The sequence below is a fragment of the Delphinus delphis genome, chromosome 14, assembly GCF_949987515.2.
Source record: "Delphinus delphis chromosome 14, mDelDel1.2, whole genome shotgun sequence".
NCBI lineage: Eukaryota > Metazoa > Chordata > Mammalia > Artiodactyla > Delphinidae > Delphinus > Delphinus delphis.
In genome coordinates this window covers 55968836-55991760 of record NC_082696.1, presented here as the reverse complement: position 1 = coordinate 55991760, position 22925 = coordinate 55968836, and the positions used below count along the sequence as shown (strand labels likewise).

Here is a 22925-nt window from a genome sequence, read left to right as displayed (position 1 = left end):
CCTTAGCTCTATTTCTTTACCAATACATTATCCTAGTTTTCCTTCCACTGTGAAACAGCTATCTGTCTCTGTCACTATTTCCTGCCCATCCCCCCAATATGAGAGTATCTCCAAGTTTGGGCATGTATCTTATTTTCTTTTTTCCTCTTCAATTATTTTCTTCAGAACTGGTATGTACTTAGAGCTTCAATTATGACCTTTGTTCAAATGAGATCTAAATGTCTATCTGTAATATTCCTGAATTGTTGTATATTGCTGCGCTGCAGAACGTTTTCTGATCGTTGTGGCATTAAGATAATTTCAAGTTATTTAAACCTTAATGTATTGTCCTCTGAAGTGACTCATCTTCTGACTCTTCCTTCAAAACTTCCACTGTTTCTAACTCCTGTATCCCCAACAAAATGCCACTGATTTTTTCTCCATAGTGTCTGTAGTATGCATCTTCTCCTTTCCCACAATGACCAGTCTAACCAATGCTCTCTCTTTGTTAGCTCAAAAGTTTTCCAATTGATCTCTTTGCTTTTAGGAGTCTTGAAGTTACCAGATTAAATTACTAAAATTTAGTAATTGGTCTAAATTACTAAATTTTAAATCTAAATTGATCACAATAGCTTCTTGTAAAAACAACTCTTCTTCAATGAAGATGCTTCACACAGTAGGTTGTATTTTACTGGTAAATACTAAGGCTAACTCTGCTGTATATCTGTATCACTTCCCACCAGGCAACTTTTTTGCAGTCTGTGAGAAACTTAGTGATGGGCTGGTGGAGAGTGAGTGGAAGCCTTCACTCGTCAGCAAATTATATTTCAATGCTGTTGAAACTCAGTTCTACCATAATCATAAGATTTTAGGGAAATCGAAAGCATCTCTTAATAAGGAAAAAAATGGAAAAAAAAAACTAGTTTAGTATATGTAGGACTCATCTAGCCTATAATTGAAGGTCCTTTTCAGTTTGATTCTAACCTAACTTTTCTATTTTCTTTTGCCACTGTTCTCCCTCATGAATTCTCTTATAGCCAAACTGATTTAGGTCAGTCTCCTGAGTAGACTTTATATTTTCTAATTTTTGTATCTCTACTGACATTTTGGTTTCCTTTTGTCTTTTGACTATCAAGAGCATGGCCATTCTTTAATGGCAGCTCAGATCCCATCTGCTCTGTGAAGTTGTTCTTTACTATAAAAATTGAAAATCATTTGTCTTGCTTCTGACTCTTTGCACTTATCACTTGTACTCTTTTGCCCCTTAGCATATATTGTACTACATTTTATATATATATATATATATATATATATATATATATATATATATATATATATATATATATGTAACCAGAGAGAGAGAGAGAGAGATAATCTCCTTGGCTAGATTGCAAATGTTGAAAACTAAAAACCTAAAAGTTCCTTATATTTTTCACAGCACAGAATAGAGCTCAGGCCAACGTCAGCTTCTCTTCACTGAATTTTGCTTCTATAATCTAGTCGGTACAGCTGTATGAGCAAGCTGTGCCCAGGACTAATGGCATTGATCTTGCCCTGGCTCTCAGTAGTTCTCAATGTTGTCTGTAAGATCTAAGGAATAGCTAATGCCAACTCAATGGGGGCAAAAGTCCCACATGCTGCATGTTCTCATAGTGACATCCGACTGCCCCGACAGCTTTGGCCTCCTATCTCCTGGGCAAATCCAGAGCACTCACTATATATAGAGTAGAAAGGGCAACCAAAATCTGAAGTGTTCCTTATGGGGGAGTTGCTAGATAGGGTATAAGACAAAAGAACTACAAGAGTTCTTGTAACCAATAAGGCCAGTTTTGTTAACTTTTTTCCTCAGCTTTGATATAATTTTCATTAGTTAGAAGCTATATTTCATGATCTGTTTCTTAAAAAAAAAAGAAGAAAGACAAAGCAAAATAACACAAAAATGGCAATAACCAGTCAAGGAAGCAAGACATGGGAAAACACCTATAATCAGTTAAATATAAAAGAGTAATGCATAAAATTTAAGGGCAAGCTATCCCTAACATAGAGAAGAAAGCTTATGCAAACCTTAAAGGTAGGTTGTAGAAAAGCCTGTTGTTCCACTGGTGGAACTGGAATAATATATATATATGTACTTGTTTATGTAGAGTGTATATATATTTGCATTGGCAAAACATGAGGATAGTGTATTTGAATCTTGGTGATTTGTGATGTTTGAACATCACTTGAGACACAGTGGTGTTAAGTAACCTAAAGCAAGCAGGAATACATGATTATTTCAATTATACTTGCCTATGAATATTCTCTCTTGATACTAACACAAAGAAATTTGTCTTTTAGGACCTCTTCGCTCTTGATGTAGAGCCCTACCGATACAGTGGCGTTAACATGACAGGGTTCAGAATATTAAATACAGAAAATACACAAGTCTCCTCCATCATTGAAAAGTGGTCTATGGAACGGTTGCAGGCACCTCCGAAACCCGACTCAGGTTTGCTGGATGGATTTATGACGGTATGAATACCCACTTAAAGATCAGTTTGTGTGTTTCTAAGTAATATTGCATAAATTATTGAGTCCTCTGGATCCAAACTTCGGTTTAGTTATTAATGTTAAAGGCATGATATCAGAAGTACTATTGCCAAAAAAAAAAAGTACTATTGCCAATAATTCGATTAACAATTTTCTAAATCAATTTTATGTGGCAAATTTAACTTTTATCCAAGTATCTCAAAAGCATTACAACTATTGTCAGAAAACTACAATGTAGGGGATTTCGCTAAAATTAATTACTGCTATATATAGGATAAATTAAAGACTGAAAAGAAGACATTAACCTGAAAGTTATCCTTCTTAACTACCAGTATATGATTACTCTTCATCATGTTGGTTTCTGATATCTGATGTCATATAAATGACTTACATCCCACTAAAATTTCCCTTGAGTTTACTCTTTAAGGTTCAGAATTCACCAATAATCACACTTGTTATTTTCAAGTCTTGGTTTTGAACCTAGAAACTAGACTAATGTTTAAACTGTAAAAGAAGGGTACATTTTATGTAACTTTAGTTGTTTATACCAGTTCTGCCAATGAAAATCTAATGCAGTGTACATACATAATTTAAAATTTTCTAATAGTTATGTTAAAAAACATACACCAAAAGGTAAATTTCAATATTATTAATTTATTTTATTTAACCCATTGTATCAAAAATGCCATTGTTTAAACAATCACTATAAAAATTATGACTGAAATATATTACATTCTTTTTTTCTGTTAAGTCTTTGAAAGTTGGTGTGCATTTGACACTTCACTTATTAGTTCAGACTAGTCACATTTCAAGTTCTCAGTAGCCAAATGTAGCTACTGGCCACCTTATAGGACCAGGTAAGTTTATGCTGTACTATTTAACAAATTATAAATGTCTGATATATTCTCATTCAATCTATTTTCTATAGACAAAGTTACTGCTGCAATTTAGTAAATAGCCCAGCACTTTGGCAATATTTACATTTCCTAGGTCATTAAAAAGTGTCATTCTAAGGCTTCCCTGGTGGCGCAGTGGTTGAGAGTCTGCCTGCCGATGCAGGGGACACAGGTTCGTGCCCCGGTCCGGGGGAATCCTACATGCCGCGGAGCGGCTGGGCCCGTGAGCCATGGCCGCTGAGCCTGTGCGTCCGGAGCCTGTGCGTCTGGAGCCTGTGCTCCGCGATGGGAGAGGCCGCAGCGGTGAGAGGCCCGCAGGGCAAAAAAAAGAAAAAAAAAAAAAAAAGTCATTCTAAATGGAAATTTTATAAGCAGAAACATCCTCTATCCTGATGTGTGGAAAAGTTTTTTCTATTATGATTGTAATGTTTCCATTAATTGCTTCAATGGGGCTTCAAAGTATGTTTTTAATGTTGTAGCAAAATAAAGGAAATTTTTGTGTTTTTCTTCCCTTAAAAGATTTAGTAATACAAATTGAGTGTCTTCATAGAGACTGTGAAGAAATCATAGTTACCCTCTAGGCACCAACGTTCTAATGGAAAGGAAAAAAAAAAAAAGACATTTATTTTCTTTTAATGAGAAAAATAACCTACTAGAATTTGAAAATATATTATATCCACATTATTGTTTTAAGGAAATAGTATGAGGGGAATTTTACTCCTGTGCATAAAAAGAGATGGTTGACTAGTTCTAGTATTTCAGTTTTACCTTAAGATATATTTGAGAAACTTTATTGGGAGGAAAATACATAAGTAACTTAAAAATGAAGATTTTTTTTTCTGAAGTACATCCAGATTAAAAATAAAATACAACCAAGAATAAATCACAAATATTATATTTCATTCCCAGTTTGAAGATGGTGAATCAAACTTTTGGAACCTAATAGACAATGTTATTTTTAAAAATTAAAACATATACTTCCTTTTAAATTGTTATTTTAATCATGTATATATTTCTTCCATATATGCTTTCTAACTCTCTTTACCCTTCCTTAATTTCAAGATGGATATTGTCATTTGTTATTCAGAACCATTACTGAATGGTTTTAGGAAAAGTAAATCAATAGGTTTCATGGCAATCTTAATATTTTCATACTCTAAGTCTTCCACTGATACGTCCAAGGATTAGTGTGCCCTTTTATATATCAGAATCACAAAAATTATCCAGCCTTACTTGGGTACTGTGTGTATTTCAGTATGATTCCTATGTGACTCTACATGTCATCCCTTGAAACTTCTAGTAAGTTAAGTAGACTATTGAAAGAGATAAATACGAAGGAAGATATATTAATTTCATATCTAGGAAGGTAGGGGCTCTTGGAAAGAATTAACCTTCATAAAATGGATCAAAAAAGACAAAAATCAGTTATATTTCTGTATACTAGGAAAGAATAATCTGCAATTTATTAAAATTTATAATTTTTATAAATAAATAAAATTCATTTTCTAAAATAACAACAACAAAAAACCCAGCTATGTGTCTACACTAATGCTAAATGCTTTGCATGCATCATTCCATTTAATCCTCAGAACAACTCACTGAGTTGGTACTATTATTATTCCCATTTTACAGATAGAAATATAAGACCTCAAGTGGTTAACTAACATTCCAATGTCACACAGTAAATGTCAGAATTTTAAATTGAACCTGAGTCTTTCTGTTATCCAAATTTGAACTCTTAGTCGTTATTTTTACCTTCCCCCATTAGCCACATAATTACTCCAAGTCCCAGTATTTACAATTACGGAGCACACAGGCCACTAGACAAGATGAGGACCTCAAAGTCAATCAAGTGTTTGGACTCTTTTCTTGGCTTTCCTAAACATATTCTTCTCAATAAAAGGTATATGCACACTAAAAAGAAAAAAAAAAAAAAAAAAGACGGGGTGTTAGGATGAATGCAGGTTTAGGTTTTTTCTTTCTAGCCATGAGTCCAGTCCTCAATCCTGCCCTTCTTCTGAACTGACAAGTGATTTAGTGGGAGTGGATAAGTGATAGAACAAAAATGCACTGATGAGAAAATGATTAGCCTATTTATTGAAAATTCTGGGCATTGTGTATAGACCATAGATGTTGAAATCTTTAGAAGAATTTTTAATGCCAACACTCTTCTCTTTGTTATAGTCATGAAATACTTTTCAAATAGATCTTAAATAAGAAAAAGAAAAGAGTATAAGGGATAATTACCTCTTTATTTATATATCTTTGAGTTACTGCAAAATATGAAAACCACCAGAAGACTTACATGAGAACATTTTTAAAATGAATGACTTCATTTTTAAAATGAAGATAAATTTCCTTGTATGAGCACTTTTTGAATAGTTCTTATCTAAAAATGTGTGCCAGCTATTTATTTTATTATATTTATAAATAGAGCATGGAATACAAAATATTTTAGAAGTAGACATAAAGTTTGCCATTCAAATAAAGATTTCTTTTAAAATGGATGCAGATTGATGACTTTTTTACAATTTTCCGAAAGGAAAACTGATAATATCTTTTAAAAATTTCATTAGATAACATTATATAATGATATAAATGATTATATATAAAATATTTTAGTATATAAATTAATTATTAATTATAAAATAGTGCATGATTATTATAAAATAAAACCAGTATGAGATCTGTTTAAAAATATTTGTATATTTATACCTTGTATGAGTATTCTTTTTCTTTTCCACTTAAGATTAGATTGTAAGCATTTTCCCAGTTACGAAATGTTTAGGAAAAGAAATTAATTATTTAAAGAAATTTTAGAAAATTTAGAAAATATTAGAAAATTTAGAAAGTATATATATATATATATATATATATATATATATATATATATATATATATATATATTTCCACCATGAATGGAGTAAGGAAGTTAAGAGGATTCTAGTTAGAAAAGAAAATAATTATAGCCTGGCATTGTAGAGTTGGCAACATTCCCTTTAGTCAATTCACGAGATCTCAGTGTTTATATATCCCTTGTTCTTTTTTCTCTCTATGGTCCCATTAAGAAATGGGATTATCAGCAAAGTCCCTAGTACTTGGAGCAAGACCTATTATCAGTATCATAGTCATTTGTCACTATGTAAGATCACAGTGCTTAGATTTTCACATTATTTCTTTATGTTTAAGCTATAAAAAGAAACAATGAATTGGATTCATAAAAATTTTCCTGGTTGAATTAGCACCTAGGCTAAGTGTTTATCTGTTAAATGACTACTGAATACAAGACCATTTCTGCCATAATTGTAGTTCCTTCTTCTATGGTCTGGGAACATCATATTAAAGATATTAATGCTAGTGGCTCAGTAAAATTCTTATCTTCATTTGGTATAAACCCAACCAGGGAACCAAGTCACACAATACATCTAAACCTGATCTCACTAAGAAGGAAGGAAGAAAGGAAGTTTGACCCTCTTCCTTCACACATAAGGGTTTTGTTTTTAACTCATATCACCTTTCTCGCTCTTTCCCCCATGCCCACACACTGCCATCCAGGTAGTACTCTAAATGCCTCCCTAGACATGAGCCCTTATTATAAAACACTTTCCCTACTGTGCATTCTTTATTAATTATTCACATATTTCCATGCCCCTGGGAGTGGGGAGGCCCCCTTCAGTGAACATCATCACTGTCCTTTACCACGTGATCAGAAGGCGTTTCTCCCCATCCTCTGACCAGACATCTGCTTTCCCCAGGCACCGTTAACTATAGGGTGGGAATTCACTTTTTTGAATCCATCAGTGTTTGACAATGGTTACATTTATTATTGACTTATTGAGTTTGCAACAATCTCAATTCAACAGAATGAAATCAAGTAGAAACACCTCAAGATAAATTTTAAGTTCAGCTATATCCTGGGACTCCTTCCCAGTGCTCCCATTATGTCATGCATCTTAATGCTAATGGACCTGTAATCCATTTGGTATTTTACAAATACCATTTTTTCTTATGTTGTTATATAATATCACATATATTCCTTGACAATGTAAATTTGCAACACAAATCAATAATGACTGTTGGTTGGCTCTTTCATTCGAATTACTTTAGGAAGATTACCGTTTTTGGAAATTTAAACTCTTCGAGACTTACTGCTCTCTCCATTTCCTTTCTCCTCTCTTCATATCCATCCAACGATCATCAAACACTGTCAAATCTACTGTATCAATATCTTGCTTAACTACATTCTTCTTTCCACCCCCAGAGCTATGCCTTGGTTAAGGACCCCATGGACCCCATGGTCTCTCCCCTGGCTGTTGCAATAGTCTCCTCACTGAATTCCCACTCCTAACATCTCTCCTACACTTACCTTTTTCCTACCATGAGCTTACCAAAACATACTGATGACTCCTTGTCATTGAAATTTTAGCTCATTTGTCAAGCCTGCAAGGCCTTCCATGATCTGGCTCCTGCTACTTCTCCAGCCTCGTATTTGCCTGCTCCCTGCTCTTTTAAGCCACCCATCTCACCATCTCACCCTGGCTGAGTCAGCAGTACAGATGCACCTCCTCATTTCAGCGCAGGATGTTCCCATTGTCTGAACCACTTACCCCTGTTTGAATGTCTGGCATATTCCTACTCGTGCTATGATTTTCAGGACTTATGTACCTTTCCCATGAATTTGCTGAGTCCTCCAGACATTTTACATGTGTGCACCTTTTATTTATGCACTTTATATATAACTCCATGTTAAAGTTTAACTCTGGGACTTTTGTTTGTCTTCACACCCCTTTCTCAATAGATTGTAAGCTCTTTTGAGGCAAGAAGCAGGTTTTGTCATTCTTGAAGGCCCTGGACCTAGTTCAGTGCCTGATGCAAACAAAGTAGGGGCTCATCATGATGGAGTGACTGCCTGATTGAATAAATGTGTGTGTTAATTTATTTTAATCATGCTGCATCTGTGTTCTAATCACTAGGCCTTCTCATTTTCCCAAATATATTCTGGGGAGCTTTTTTTATTTACCTACTTGTATTTTATTATCAAGATATCTAATCACTTAGCAAATACAATTAGGCTAGTCTCAATTCTTTGTTAGAAAAATACCTTAAAAGACAAAAACTTAGAAATGCTTTTGATTAAATAGTGAAAGTTTAGTGAGTTAGAGGAGTAGTTCCCATTCTCTTTTGCAAAAGAAGGGATAATGTTTATAAGGGAGGTGAGTCTTTAAGTGTTTAAGTTCCAGTGTCCTCCTAACATTTATTTATAACAACAGACCATGGCCCATAAACTTTATCATTTCTTTCCTCATTTGATTAACTTAAATTAAAAGATAACATCTAGTATATACATTCCCAGCAGGGAGTTAGCTCATGTACTAAAGGGGCACAGTGATCACTCTGCTACTGTACAAAGATTTACCTTTAGAAAAGTCAATGAAAATAGAACCATAGAGAAATAAAGTAGGACCAGGCAAGGCTGTCATTTGCTGCTAGAACTACAAGTTTGCCTTAGCTGCTGTCTGCCTGTCTTAATTAGCTGGAGCCATTTTATTTGATTCAGTTGAAATGAGAATAAAAATAAGACTTTGCCAGACAATGGGTCAAACTAACTTGCCATTTTTTAATCAATAAAGGCATTTTGAAGAAGGTGGTTTTATTTCATGTGCCACTAAAACATCAAAAGTATAAAAAGTAACAAAATAATGAATTATCCTTTCTTTGATCGATTTTACTCATGAGTATGTTGTACACATTACTCTGAATTTTATACCAGGCACTCAGGATTTGGTAATGAAGTCAGTACCTCTGTTTCCTCACAGAAGTTAGGGAATTGACAAAATCAAGAAGACAGTGAATGTCTTACTGATCACATCTCACATCTTTGTCAGTACAAAAGTCATATTCAAACTTTAATTTCATTTTAATTTGGTGTTTCTTTGATTGTTCTAGTTCCTAAGTCTTCCTTCAAATTCTTGTTAATATTCCTTGTTTTCCATGCTGTTTTGTGACAGCAAGGACAAATATATATTTACCAGGGGCTTTACATAACTTCTTGGTATTCAGCTGAAAATGTATAACATTTCACAAAATTTATTCACATAATTGCTACTTTTATTCTTATCTTTACCACAGAAGAAATATTTTGGGGTCTGTATTATAATCAAATATGGCAGAAATATTTGCATAAGATGTTTCAGGGTATATAATGAAGTCATAAGCACAACATTCATTACATTTGTATATGATTGATTTAATGAATAGTAAAAGGACATGGAGTATGTGGCATGAATAACAGAATGGCACTGTATTTCTTCACTTTACCTACCTATTAATCTTCCTTGATGTACTAAGCTGCAAGTTGAATCTGAATATAAATAATTGAGATGACCTAGCAACCTCCATGTTTCTTTAACTTGGAGCATTCCATCTAAATGCCTTTGCTCATTGGCAGATTAAGCAATCAGCATTTATCTAAAGCTGATAAAAAGATGGAATTTCCATTTTAAGTAACTGTTTCTTACATGAAAGATGACAATTGCATTGAAACATTTCCTTCATAATCATGTGTTTTTTTTAGGTCAATTTTAAAACTTTTCATTTGGCAAAAGTAAGGTTGAATCAAAAGACATTTTTTACCCCTTCTACCCTGAAAATCAAAATTTATCTTTAAAGCATTGATCTCAGATCATGAAATAAAAACTTGTAAAGAATTAATACATTTCTGCTCACAATTTTCCTCAGCTTCTTATATATTTAATAGCTACATAGTTACATATGTATGTAACCAATCCAAGATGGTATGAGGAAGTCTAGGTAGACGAAAATTTGTGCTATTTAGGAAGGAGGGCCCCTCAAGTGACAGTCAATGACAAGGACACCTAAAGAAGATGATGCCAATGCTCTGGCAAGAAAGCAAAGTTCAACATTGCAGAGTCTAGGAATTAGCAACGTTCTGAGATTTAGGACTCCACGTCTGTACTGAGCATCAAGATAGAATTGGTAAGAGTAAGCGATGAATGTAACCTTGAAAAAGCAAAATGTCAAGCAGGCAGTAGAGGTAAAGAGTCATCAAACTTGGGAAAGCAAATACAGTGCCCAATACAAAGGGAATACAAGGTGATTAAGAAAATAAACAATGGATTCTTTTACTGGAGCTGGCACTCAGGTTAGAATGGGGCTAATGGCAACTTTGACATAATGTTCAATGTCCTGGATTAGAGGAATAGATTGGAAAACAGTGGGAGATAAAGCTGGGATAAAATTTTTACATATCAATTAATAGATTATTATAAATGTGCAATATTTACCATATAGGAATTCAGAATAAAGTCAGCTTGAAATTGCTGGACTTATTATTGGTTGGAATTATTTAAAAACAGAAAGTAAGAGATGACATTGTGGCCTATAAATAACAAGAAAAAAATATTATTACTCAGATATATATTCCTAATAAACAACAGAAAAGTTCTGGTGAAGGAAGGTTAACATTTGCTATAAACAATAGTACTTTCTCTTCATTGGATCTATTTCTAAAATAGAAAGAAAGAATGGATCTATTTACAAAATGTACAAAACATGTTTTCTGGCTATTCTGCTTTCAGAGTAAAATACTCAGAGCTAAGCTGCATTCTGTAATTGGGAATAGGATGCAGAATGAGAGGAAGTAGACTAGTCATAATTACTATCAAAACTGTATGTTTTCCTGTATTAGTCCATTTTTATTCATAAGTTTAGGAACTTATTTTAGGCATTTTATTTTTTATTTCCATAATTTTGGAATTTATTTCCAACAGATTGTTGAAATATAATACCAGATAAAAGATATCTTGGCCTTACTAAGTCCTTAAATAAAATAAATTTTAAAAATAATAGTATTGTAAATTTTCATTTATGTATTTTATATAAAAAGAAATAATATAAAACATATATTTATGATCTATATAAATTCCTATTACTTTAGCTGCTGTTGTGAGTAATAAGCTATTTACTAAAAAGACAGTGGTACTGGCTACAATACTAATAGTATAATTAGCATTTATAATATATGATCTCAAGTACTAAATATGTATAAGAGTTTGACAGATTTTTATTATTAAACATAACTATAAAATACTTATTTATAAACACATACATTTAACTATAGATTTTATTAATTTTGGACTCAATACTTCTGCCAAATTTTAACAAATTTTCCCTCTTCCATACTGTGATTTATAACAAACAAATTGCAGCTTTCTTTTGTCATGCTAAATTTCAGAAGATTTTTATTTAAAAATTGAGAAAGCTGGAAAATATTTCAAGTAAATCAAGAACTTGATATATAATAAAATTTATATTATATATAATAAACAATTATAACTGATTTTTTCCATGTAAATATATACCGCAGTAGATGTTCACTCTTTTTGTTTTTAAATTACCTACCTCTGTATCTTACCAATGCAGAAATTCTCTCACTTATTTGATCCAAAGAATTACCTGACTCTGTTCTTAGAAATACGAGCATACACATATATTAAGTGTGTATATTAAGGACCCTAGGATATATAGGAGTCCTAGGAAGTTTGATCCAAGCAATGACTCTCTATATAAACTCTGAATCTAGTTCCTATTGCATGTTACCATTTGTATTGACAATCTCTATTACAAAATAACCTAATTGTGAAATGTATTTAATGTGTACTATATCTTAGAGCTATTATTGCCTTGTAACAACATCATGGGGGCAGTTGTAATCCTCATTTTATAGACGCAGACACATAGAATAGGCAAATTATATATAAAGGAAGATCCCTGGACTATAGTCAGAAGCATATAAAAGGATCCTTAAGCATCCAAAGGTAAAAGTTAAGCATGATTAATTCAAAACCAGCAAAAAATGTTACATGTATTGCTTCTTCTTCAACTTTAATATATAGAGTTTTACACCAATTTTGGGTGAGGTGGTGAGTAGTTGGTCTACCAAACCCTTTTATTTCCTTCCCAGATTAAACCAATAAATAGGGAATACAAGCCAGCATCTGAATCCCATTTCCAATCCTTTCTAATGCTGTTTCTTTAAGCAGGTTATTTAATTAACCTCTTTGAGCCTCACTTGTCAAATAGAAATAATAAATTTTAGTGTGTTTTCCTACAGATCGAAAGGGATAATGAATTAACATATAAGAATATTGTAAACCTACCTGGCTTTTTATAATTATAAGCTATATTATTGCCTCCTCTTAAAATCTCAGTGCCTTATAAATGTAAAACAAATTTTGATACAGGGCTTATAGCTTAATTAATCCAAACATATTATTTCAGCATCTTTTGTCATCTCTTATATGCAGTAACACTGTAATAGATATGTAGTATGTGTGTGTTTGTGTGTCTGTGTGTGTGTGTGTTGGATGGTTAATTGATATAGAAACCTTGAAAAGCATTCACACAGAATCTGCTTAGTACTAGAATCTAATAGTCTTCTTTAAAAGTGAGCCCAATCTCAATAATTTGAAATGTGCTATTAGAATGACGTATCCCTATTTAACAGATTTTTTTTCTCTTTTTTTTAACATCTTTATTGGAGTATAATTGCTTTACAATGGTGTGTTAGTTTCTGCTGTATAACAAAGTGAATCAGCTATACATATACATATATCCCCATATCTCCTCCCTCTTGCTTCTCCCTCCCACCCTCCCTATCCCACCCCTCCAGGTGGTCACAAAGCACCGAGCTGATCCCCCTGTGTTATGCGGCTGCTTCCCACTAGCTATCTATTTTACATTTGGTAGTGCATATATGTCCATGCCACTCTCTCACTTCATCCCAGCTTACCCTTCCCTCTCCATCTAGTTAGAAGTTTGTGAAATTGTATGTGCCATTTATTTTTTCTCAATGTTAGGTAACTTCCTCTTTAGGTTAAGAAGATGGCTTGTTGCACACAGAATTATAGGATGGATTTTTACTTGAGTTTTTTTTTTTTTATGCCACTTACAGAAGACTATAAAATCTATTCTATTTTCATCTTAGAACAAGAATTTTGGAATCAGAATCATCTGTCTGTTGAAACCAAGGTCTGCTTAGTACTTCTTTTATAAACTTCTAATTATTTAGCATCTTTGAGCCTCAATTACCTCATCTATTTAAAGGAAATAGTAATGCCTACATCATAGAGTCACTATGAAGATTAAATACATAACTTTTATACTGCTCAAAGACTGTGTCTGGCACATAGTAAATCCTCCAAAAATGGTATTTGTTTACTTCAAGGCAAGTACCATTTCTGTGCTTTAATGTAAGTGCTCTTTCTGTTCAGGGTAAAAGTTCATCATTCTCAAAGAGTCATTTGATTTCCTGTTTGTACAAGTGTAACAATTGAATTAGGATGCAACTATGTAAATACTACTTTTAAAAAAAATGTCAGAGTAGGTAGCTGCTTACTTTGATGCTCTGGATGAGATTAAGTGAATGAGTGACATGAATCATCACTAGTTTTACTACCAAATTGTTGATGTTCATCTCATCACACTGATACCTAAGTAATTGTGTTTACATTAGAAAGACAATTTTTTTAAAAAAGTGTAGCCTATACAGTTTTGTGATATAAAAGCCTAAGAAACAGTCTAGGATCTACTCTGATGCACTAATTTCCAAGATATGCTTGGCCAATACTCTTTAAATCAACATTAATAAATCAAAAGAATATTTCAGACAAAATGAAATGATGAGTTTTAGGGTGAATTTGCCTAAGGGATATTAGGAATTCTCTTGCTTTATTATGCAGAGAGGAAATATTATGTTGATCTTTCATTTGCCTTTCTAAAAGAATTCATAAATATTTTATTCATTAATCTTCAGAATACCCTGTGACCAAATTGAACCAGAAGGGAAAAGTAAGTTGTTAAACAGAACAGATGTTGAAATGTTATTTCAATGAAGGAAATCAGTCCTTCATGAAAAATTCCTGTATATTGTTACTCATTAATACATTCTCCAAATAGTTCTTGCACACCTACTATATGCAATCTGTGTTAATATATCATGTGGATGATGAAAATATATATATACATATTATATATTACATGATGTCTGCACCTGAAGAATTATCAGTTAAGTAAGGAAAGTAAAACATTGCCTTAAATAATAATAATAAAAAAAAATGCTGACCTGTAATAAGGAATATATTTAGAAAATAGTGTGTTTGGCTGGGAGTTTATCCACCTTTTGTTAAGGATGTAATTACAACTTCACATAAAATTGAGAATGGTTACGTGCCCAAGTTAACAGGAAAAACAGTTCCCTTTCTTTGTAGTTCCTTCACTGGACATTGTAAAAAATCCACCATCCTGTGATAAATGCAAGAAACTCAGAGATTTGATCAGGTTGATCAGGCCAATTGACGGAGCCATAGGCTCCACTGTAAGATGCTCCACTCAGATGTGCCCTGTTGAAGCTGGAGAATTCCATGGCTGCTACCCAGTTTGAAGAACTCCAGAAAGTAGTACCACAGTTCTGGGGCTGCTGCCATACTTAGGGTCCTGGTAGTTCTTCTGAAAACATGGCTGGCAAATGGTCATCTCCATCCACTCATGCCTCTATTGCCTCTGGTGTTAGGGGCCATTTGCCAATTGTCTCTCCACATCCTGTCTAATCACTCTGGAACAAGGGCTCCACTGGAGCAAGGGCTCAAGTTCAACTTGGCCTAGATTCCCACTATTTCAGCTTTCAGCGTTGCAGTTATTTAACTCTTTAGTTTACACAATAAGCATGCACCTGGGAGCCTGCCCGTATTGCCAGAATGACTGAGTTGACAGCCCCTGTCAGTAGTCACAGGCTGTTTGCAGACCCAGCCCTCCGCAGTGCTCTCAGGCCTTGTCTAGACTGGGGCCTCTCTCAGCTAGGAGTGTTTCCTCACATTTGACGGCACTTGGACAGCCTCCGGTCCCTCAGAGGGGTTCTGGTTTGGGGTCTTGATTGTTTTTCTCTTAGGAGTTTCCTTGACTCTTTTGCAAATGTACTTCCTTCCTTCCCAGCAACTTTCAAGCCCCTGGTAATGTTAAGGAATGGAGAAAAGAGTGGTCTCTGTAAAACCAAATGCACAGTTGCTATGGCTACCACAGAGCGGTGCAGAGTGGACTTTCATCTACTTAAATACATTTTTTAAAAAGGTCACACAATGGATCTACTCAGAACCAGAAAATCTACACCAAGAGAATTTGATGTTTCTATCTTTCAACTTGGAGCTAAATTAATAATAAACATAATAATTATTATTATTATTTTAATTAGTATTATTTTTCCATCATGACCAAGTACTGGACGCCCCTGCTACTTTGTTGTAAGAATTTGTAACAGTGGTGTGTTTGGGAAGTTTGGTGGCATTGGAAAGGGAGTTTGGGGGAAAGTAGTGCTTGAACTGGATCTTGAATGTGAATTTGAACACAAAGAACTTTTTTTTTTTTTTGGCGGTACGCGGGCCTCTCACTGTTGTGGCCTCTCCCGTTGCTGAGCAAGGCTCCGGACGCGCAGGCTCAGTGGCCATGGCTCACGGGCCCAGCCGCTCCGCGGCATGTGGGATCTTCCCGGACCAGGGCACGAACCCATGTCCCCTGCATCCGCAGGCGGCCTCTCAACCACTGCGCCACCAGGGAAGCCCCACAAATAGCATTTTGATAAGACTAGATGAGAGCAGGAAAGTCATGTTGGAAGAAGAGAATGGGAAGCCACTAAATGTTTTAGAATAGGAATGTGCAATAAAAGTACTATTGACCATTTACTGTGTGTCCACTCTTTGCTAAACATTATGCGGCTTGTGGTAATTGTATAAAGATGTGCTTGCCTCACACTGTCTCTAATTCTTACCAAAATGATGCAAGATGAGCATTATTTCTCACTTTACAGATGATGGAACTGAGGCTCAAATATGTTTAGTATGTTGTCCAAGGACATTCAGCTCAGATGGAGGCTGAGCTTTAAGTCCAGACCTTTCTAACTTGATAGCTCGTGCTCTTCCTGCCCTACTTTGTTCCCCCAAAGGCTCATCTGGTGGCTCTGTGCAGATGCATTAGACATAGTGCAGTGCTGGGTGGGAAGCTGTCATTCAAGTCGGCAGTAAGAATGACTGAAAAGTAGAGCAGAGAGGTCTCAAAGGAATGATTGAATGGGAAAGCCTTTTCGAGGTCGGAAAGAAGAATAAGGAGATAAGAGACACTTTTCAGCTTTTCAGCTTTCCAGCTTAGGTGACTGGGAGGACAGTAGTGCTTTTAATAAAAATGGGCCTGTCGGGCTTCCCTGGCGGCGCAGTGGTTGAGAGTCCGCCTGCCGATGCAGGGGACACGGGTTCATGCCCGGACTGGGTAGATCCCACATGCCGCGGAGCGGCTGGGCCCGTGAGCCATGGCCGCTGAGCCTGCATGTCCGGAGCCTGTGCTCCGCAACGGGAGAGGCCACAACAGTGAGAGGCCCGCGTACCGCAAGAAAAAAAAAAAAGAAAAATGGGGCTGTCTGGAGGAGGTGGTGGTGGCTTGGAAAGGGAATGGCATTGCTTACAGACACATAGAATTTAAGATGATGAGAGAAGGACCTGGCAAAAAGTTGTAAGCTGCAATACTGTTTCTCATTGCAGTAATGCCTCAGTTTCTTTTTCAGAAAGAGGGGGAAACATCCTAGTTCTATGGGTATATGTTGCAACCCAAAGAAAGGGATCTAGCCAGCTTGTTTGGCCACCTCGACTAAGCAACCCTGGAAGTGAGAAAATTTAAGTCATATTGAATATCAGTAAAGAATTACTACATCTTTTAGTGCCTTTGTTTCTCAGTAGTCCAGCCAGAACAGCCTAAGGCTCTACAGCCAATGTGTCTCGGCTCTTAGGAATGTGCCTTGGGAGAAGAGATGTTAATTTGAATTCTGGTCCTGGCTTTCAAGGAAAATATTACCCCTGTTAAATGTTGCCTTTAAAACTCAACTTTTCAGACTCTATTCTCAGCTTTTAAATATTTATTCCTCTCTCCAAGTCCTTTACTTTATCAAAAGGAAAAGGGAAATGAATAAGTGATAAATTAAAGACTGTGAAATACCTCTAAAATATGAACTTCTCTAGCCCCTAAGGCAGGTGCACATGAATTTAACTGACAAAAATCATGCCCAGTTTTCCAGATTTGAGAGCCTGCTACACTAAAATTTAAGAAAATTTTAAGTAAATTTGAAACAATCAAAATCACAATAAGGTAAATACAGATGTTACTCATTTGTTCACTTTTAAAAGCATCATGAATATTTTGAATATTTAATATTATTTAAATTTTTTGAATAAATTATGCATACTGTAAAAAATTTGTAAACTTAAAAAATATATATGAATGAAAAGTAAAATATCCTGTTCATTAACACACCAAGCAAAGAGAATGGCAACCAACATTTTAGGGATGGGAAGCTCTCTTAACTTACCTTCCCTTAACTGATTCATGGGAGTAACCAAAGCTCTCTATCTATTGGCTAAAATAAACTGATGTCCATAGCAGCCTGGAAACTCACCACTAGTAGGCTACCCTATCATGCTTCTGTATTTTGCTCCCACAGTTGGGTATTCTTAAAAAAGGTCATTAGTGTTTCTTCCAAAACCAGTTTATGCTTGTTCTACTTATTAATGACATAATTCAATTAAATATTACCTCAAATAATAAAATACAAGGGCACTTTCAATTAAAAGAAACCAAAACTGGAAATCATGGATATCCATCCATCTTATTTGGGGTTTATGCAAAACAGAAGAGGGATTCCAATCAAGAGACTGATGAAAAGGGTGTCAGCTCTACATCAGTATATTAGGGATAAATTTACAGTTAGATGTTTTACATTAAAATGAATTTTAAAGTATATATTTAAGTATATATTTAATCAAGCATCTTAATTAACTGGCTAAATATTAGCTTTGTTTGCTTTGGAAAACAGGTCATCCCTGTACTTATTTCTTAATTTTTCTACACACTTGCACATATTATTAGAAATAAGATCATACGGTATATGTTTGCATGATGTTTTCTTAAAGTTGAACTAATATTTATTTAAAATCTGCTGTGTGTGAGGCACTGTTATTGGCATAGGGATAGAGTGATAAACTAGCTAAAGATGAAGTTTACCTTCTATTTGGCAAAGAGGAGAATAAATGAAACAAGTTAGGGGAAGGGGACAGAGAATGATGAGGGGTGGGGAGGGCTCTTTAGCTAGGGTGTTGGAAGGAGATGATGTGTGGGATAGGCCTAAATAATGAGAAACATGGAGCCAGGCAAAGATTTCTGAGAAGCGCATCCTAGGCAGAAGGAAAAACAAGTGCAAACTCCTTGAGATGGGAACAGCAAGTTGTATCTGAGGGAAAGAAAGGTGACCTCTCAGTGTGCTGGATGATTTAGAGAAAGAGGGGCAATGATAGAAGTTTGGAGAAGTGGTCATGACACATAGCATTTAGGTCATTGAAGGACAAGGGAATTTGGATTTTGATCTAATTGCAGTGGAAGCCCTGGAGGACTTCAGTGAGGGGAAGGCTATAATATGATTCAGGCACTGAGAAGATGCCTGTGGCTTCTGTGTGTCATTCAAGGGGGATGAGTTAGACAGCTGTTTTAGTAATGCTGATGAAAAATACTGATGACTTGGACTCAGGTTTTAGCCATGGAGCTAAAAGTGATGGAATTTGAGATATAATATGGAGTGATGTGAACAGGACTCATTAATCGGTAAACTAAGGGAAGTGAGTAAGGTAAGGAGGAAGCAGCACCTGCTGTCAGTGTCTTACCGATATGCCTCCGACTTTATGGTTCAGGGTACCCAGAAGACTTGTAGCTGCCAGTACCTGCTTCTCTGTGTCTAAGGACTTTTTCCAGAAAGAAGCTCTGCTCATATGTCTAGCAGGCTAGGAGTACTGGGTGGTTACTCCCCTCCCCTATAGCCCAAAGAAGCCCTTAACCAGTGAGAATGAATGTATAAATAGCCCAGCTCTCTCAGTCTTGGAGCGAGATAATTCTGAGATGTATCCTTTATATAATTTCTCAAAATGTACCTGTGAGATCGAGCTCCATTTACACATACGGTAGCTGGCTTACCTGCCACTTATTAGTTGCTTTCCCTTCCCTACATCACTTCTTCCCTTCCTTACTGGTGGTCTCTACAACTCCCAAGTAAGCATTTTCTGCTGAATCCTTGTCTCAGAGTGTGTCTGTGGGAACCCAGACTGAGACAGAGGACTTCTAGGTTTTGAAAGTCTGAGGAAGTTGATGGAAATGGGGCCATATACTGAAAATGGAGAAGAAGAGTTAAAAAGCTGATTTGGGGGTGAAAAATCAGAATACCCTTTGATGCACTGTATGAGTTATTCATTAGATATTCAAGTGATATTTTTTGTTCAATATTGTATTGGTTGTACGTTAACAGTGTCAGACACATAATGTGCACTCAATAAATATTCGTTAAATGAAGGAAAGAATTATTTGGGGGAATACATGATTTTGGAATGGCAGATGTTTTATGAAGCTAAAACTTAGGTGAAAGGTCAGGATTGGAGTACCGATTTGTGAGTCAGCAAGCATAAATAATATATAAAGCCAAGGGACTGGATAAGATCATCTAGGAACATAATGTGGACAGAGAGGAGAAGAGTGCCAAGGACTGACCTGAAAAGTAAGGAGCCAGCAAAGATGATTGGAGAGAGGTGTGCAGTAAGGTAGAAGGAAAACAGAGAAGAACCTGATTTTGTGGAAGCCTAGAGAAGGAAACATTCTGAGAATGACAATGGTCAGTTGTGTCAAATCATGTTACTCACACCGTTCAAGTACAGCAAGGTTAGAGAGTTGGTCATTAGATGAAATACATATGTACTCATCTTTGCAAATGGGTAATGGACTTAACTGGCCACTAGTTACTGGGAAATTTTCTTTTAATGTCCATCTCTTTTTATAATAGAACAGTGTTACCTTAGAGGGAATAGAAAAATCTTTAGAAACAGATTTTATAGAAAGATCTTTATAAAACAGAACTAGTAACAGTTAATGTAAGAATTTGCTGTTTTCATATGCTGCCAATGTAAGACAGCAGTCATTTATGATTGCCAACAAATGACAAAGTTAAATGTAGTAAAAAAAATATTTTGCATATCAATTAGTTTTACCATCTACTTTGATTCTCTTTAAATATTAAATATTAAATATTGAATATACAGTTCTTTAAACTGCATTGTTTCTGTTTCTTTAATGAGTTATTTAAACTAAATTATTTAAGAAGTACAATAATAAATAGGAAATCAACAGGGTTAGGAAATATATAAGGAGACGTGCAGAATTCTAATCTTCTTGCTGGTGTTGTATTCAGTATTTTGCCTTCATCAAAACGTACCCACAGGAACACAGCTGGACAGAATATCTTTCTGTGATCTTTAGTAACTCTGTAGTGCCCCATAAATGACTCAGCTACAATCAGTGAATGCACTTCAGGCCTTGATTTTTGTTTTTAGTTCAAAGATGAACACCATGAAGACACCACGCAGAGAGAGTTGTCATGTGTTGTTTCAGATCTTCTTTAGTAAAAGCTGAATTTTCTTGTTTTTGTTCTACCAAATATCTTCTATGCATATGATAGTTAAAAAAATAATAAATCATTTTTGAACATATTAGAGACTATTAACCAGAACATGATAACATTAAAGTAGGTGTCCCCACCCTCTAAAAACATAATACCACCCCAACACTTGTCTGTCAGCATATTTATCGTTCAAAAATTTTATTTTCTCATATTGTTGTATATTTGCAAACATCTACCTATACTACACAGAACATTAGTTTTTAATTTTATAATTAAAATATATCAAATATTGTATCTGTTTTGGCCCTCTATGAAGCAAATGCCAAGATATGATTAGATGTACAAGAGACTTATTGGTAGATATGCCAGTAAAGGATAAAGAGGGAGGAAGTTAGAATATTTGGAGAGTCTTCAGACCGAGATGCAGGTCTGAAACTTGAAAGGAGACAGGGAAGTTAGGATTGGATAGGAAGAACTTCAGACTGCAACGCAGAAACTCTTAGCTGTGCTGAAGGGGATTTCTTTAGCCAGAGCTTCCCTCTGGATTAACTTTGCATCATGCAGGAAAGGCATGGTTCTATGAAGCATGCCAAGCTCAGCCTTTGGCTGTGAGCAGCCCAGCAGAAATATGTTTTAGTGAACACAGTGGTGCATACAAAGGCGCAGAAGCTGAAGGCTGTTAATCAGCTCTGTTCCCTGTAGCAGTTTGTCTTGAAGGAAGATTTGAGCAAGGGATCTCCACGGCCATTACACATACAGATATTGAGCCTTTTAGTGGAGTTATTGTCAAAGGGATATATAGATTTTCTTTCTTGTTTTCCTTAGTTTATAATGCCCATCCTAACCAACCATGAGCTATAAGTGTTATCAGGTGAGAGACCAAGGATGGACTGTATAGCTCCATCATGGTCTTAGATTAAAAACAACAACAGTTAAATAAACAAATAAATCTAAAACATATGTCCTGATTATAGGACAGTGTAGGCTTATATATGTTTGCAAATAAATAAACATGTTTTCATTTGACACAATACTGTTAACAAACTAATTCAAAATTGTAAGAAGATTATTATATTTTATTGAGGAATGCCCAGCAGTGTTCAACAAAATAGGGAGGGAAACTTGTAAGTAAGCATGGAGAATAGTACAATCAGATTAGAAGGCACATAGATTTAATAATGAGTTAATTGAGAATAGCCATATGACTTACAAATGCATTAAATAAATTTAAAGAATTGTGATAGTATCATCCCTCTGAAATGAAAACCCCACAGCACAAAGAAAGATGAATAGGCTCTCCCACTCAGCAAGCCTTGAAAGGTGCTCAACTTACTTTATCTTAATTAATAGGTCATAATTTAGTCTTTGATTCACAAAAAAATCACAAAGATTGCAGTATTCCTAGATTATAATTTATTATAGTTATTTTTAACTTAGTTATCATTATGCAGTTATGTTTCTTAAAATTCAATAATAAGTTATAGTGAGTATTGATTATGTGTCAGGCATTGTCCTGTCCTGGGAACTGCCGATACACAAGGAAAGCAAATCAGGTGTTATCCCTTCCCTTGTTGGTTAATTGAAGTTTCATTCATCCACCCACTGGACAAATAAAATATATGTTTTCCTATTGTTCTTCTACACACTGGAGGTACTGCAATAAGTAGACAAAACAGACAAAATAAATTAATGAATAACTACATAAATATGTCCCCAAATAGAACTAACAATTGTGTAATATCCCTTTGTAGATAGAATCTTTTATTCTGTATTTAACACTACTAAATTCTTTAATAGAGTTTATTGTAGATCCTACAACACAGAACCCAACTTGAGATATAGAATGTTTAAAAGTCAATAAAAGTCTCAATAAAAAAGTAAAAGACAATGGAATTTATTTGAAGAATTCTATTATTGAAAAATAAACTGAAATAAGCATAATCCAACATTTCTTACTTTGCAATTGTATCTTTAAA

General features: G+C 34.9%; 1 protein-coding gene across 1 annotated transcript in view; it reads left to right on the top strand.

Moving 5' to 3' along the window:
- The window catches only part of GRIK2 (glutamate ionotropic receptor kainate type subunit 2), a 635712-nt gene that overhangs the window by 300187 nt on the left and 312600 nt on the right, over window positions 1–22925 (top strand). Inside the window, exon 6 of the mRNA XM_060030591.1 lies at window positions 2317–2490. Coding sequence (XP_059886574.1) covers window positions 2317–2490 — 174 coding nt within the window. The remainder of the gene's footprint in view (window positions 1–2316; window positions 2491–22925) is intronic.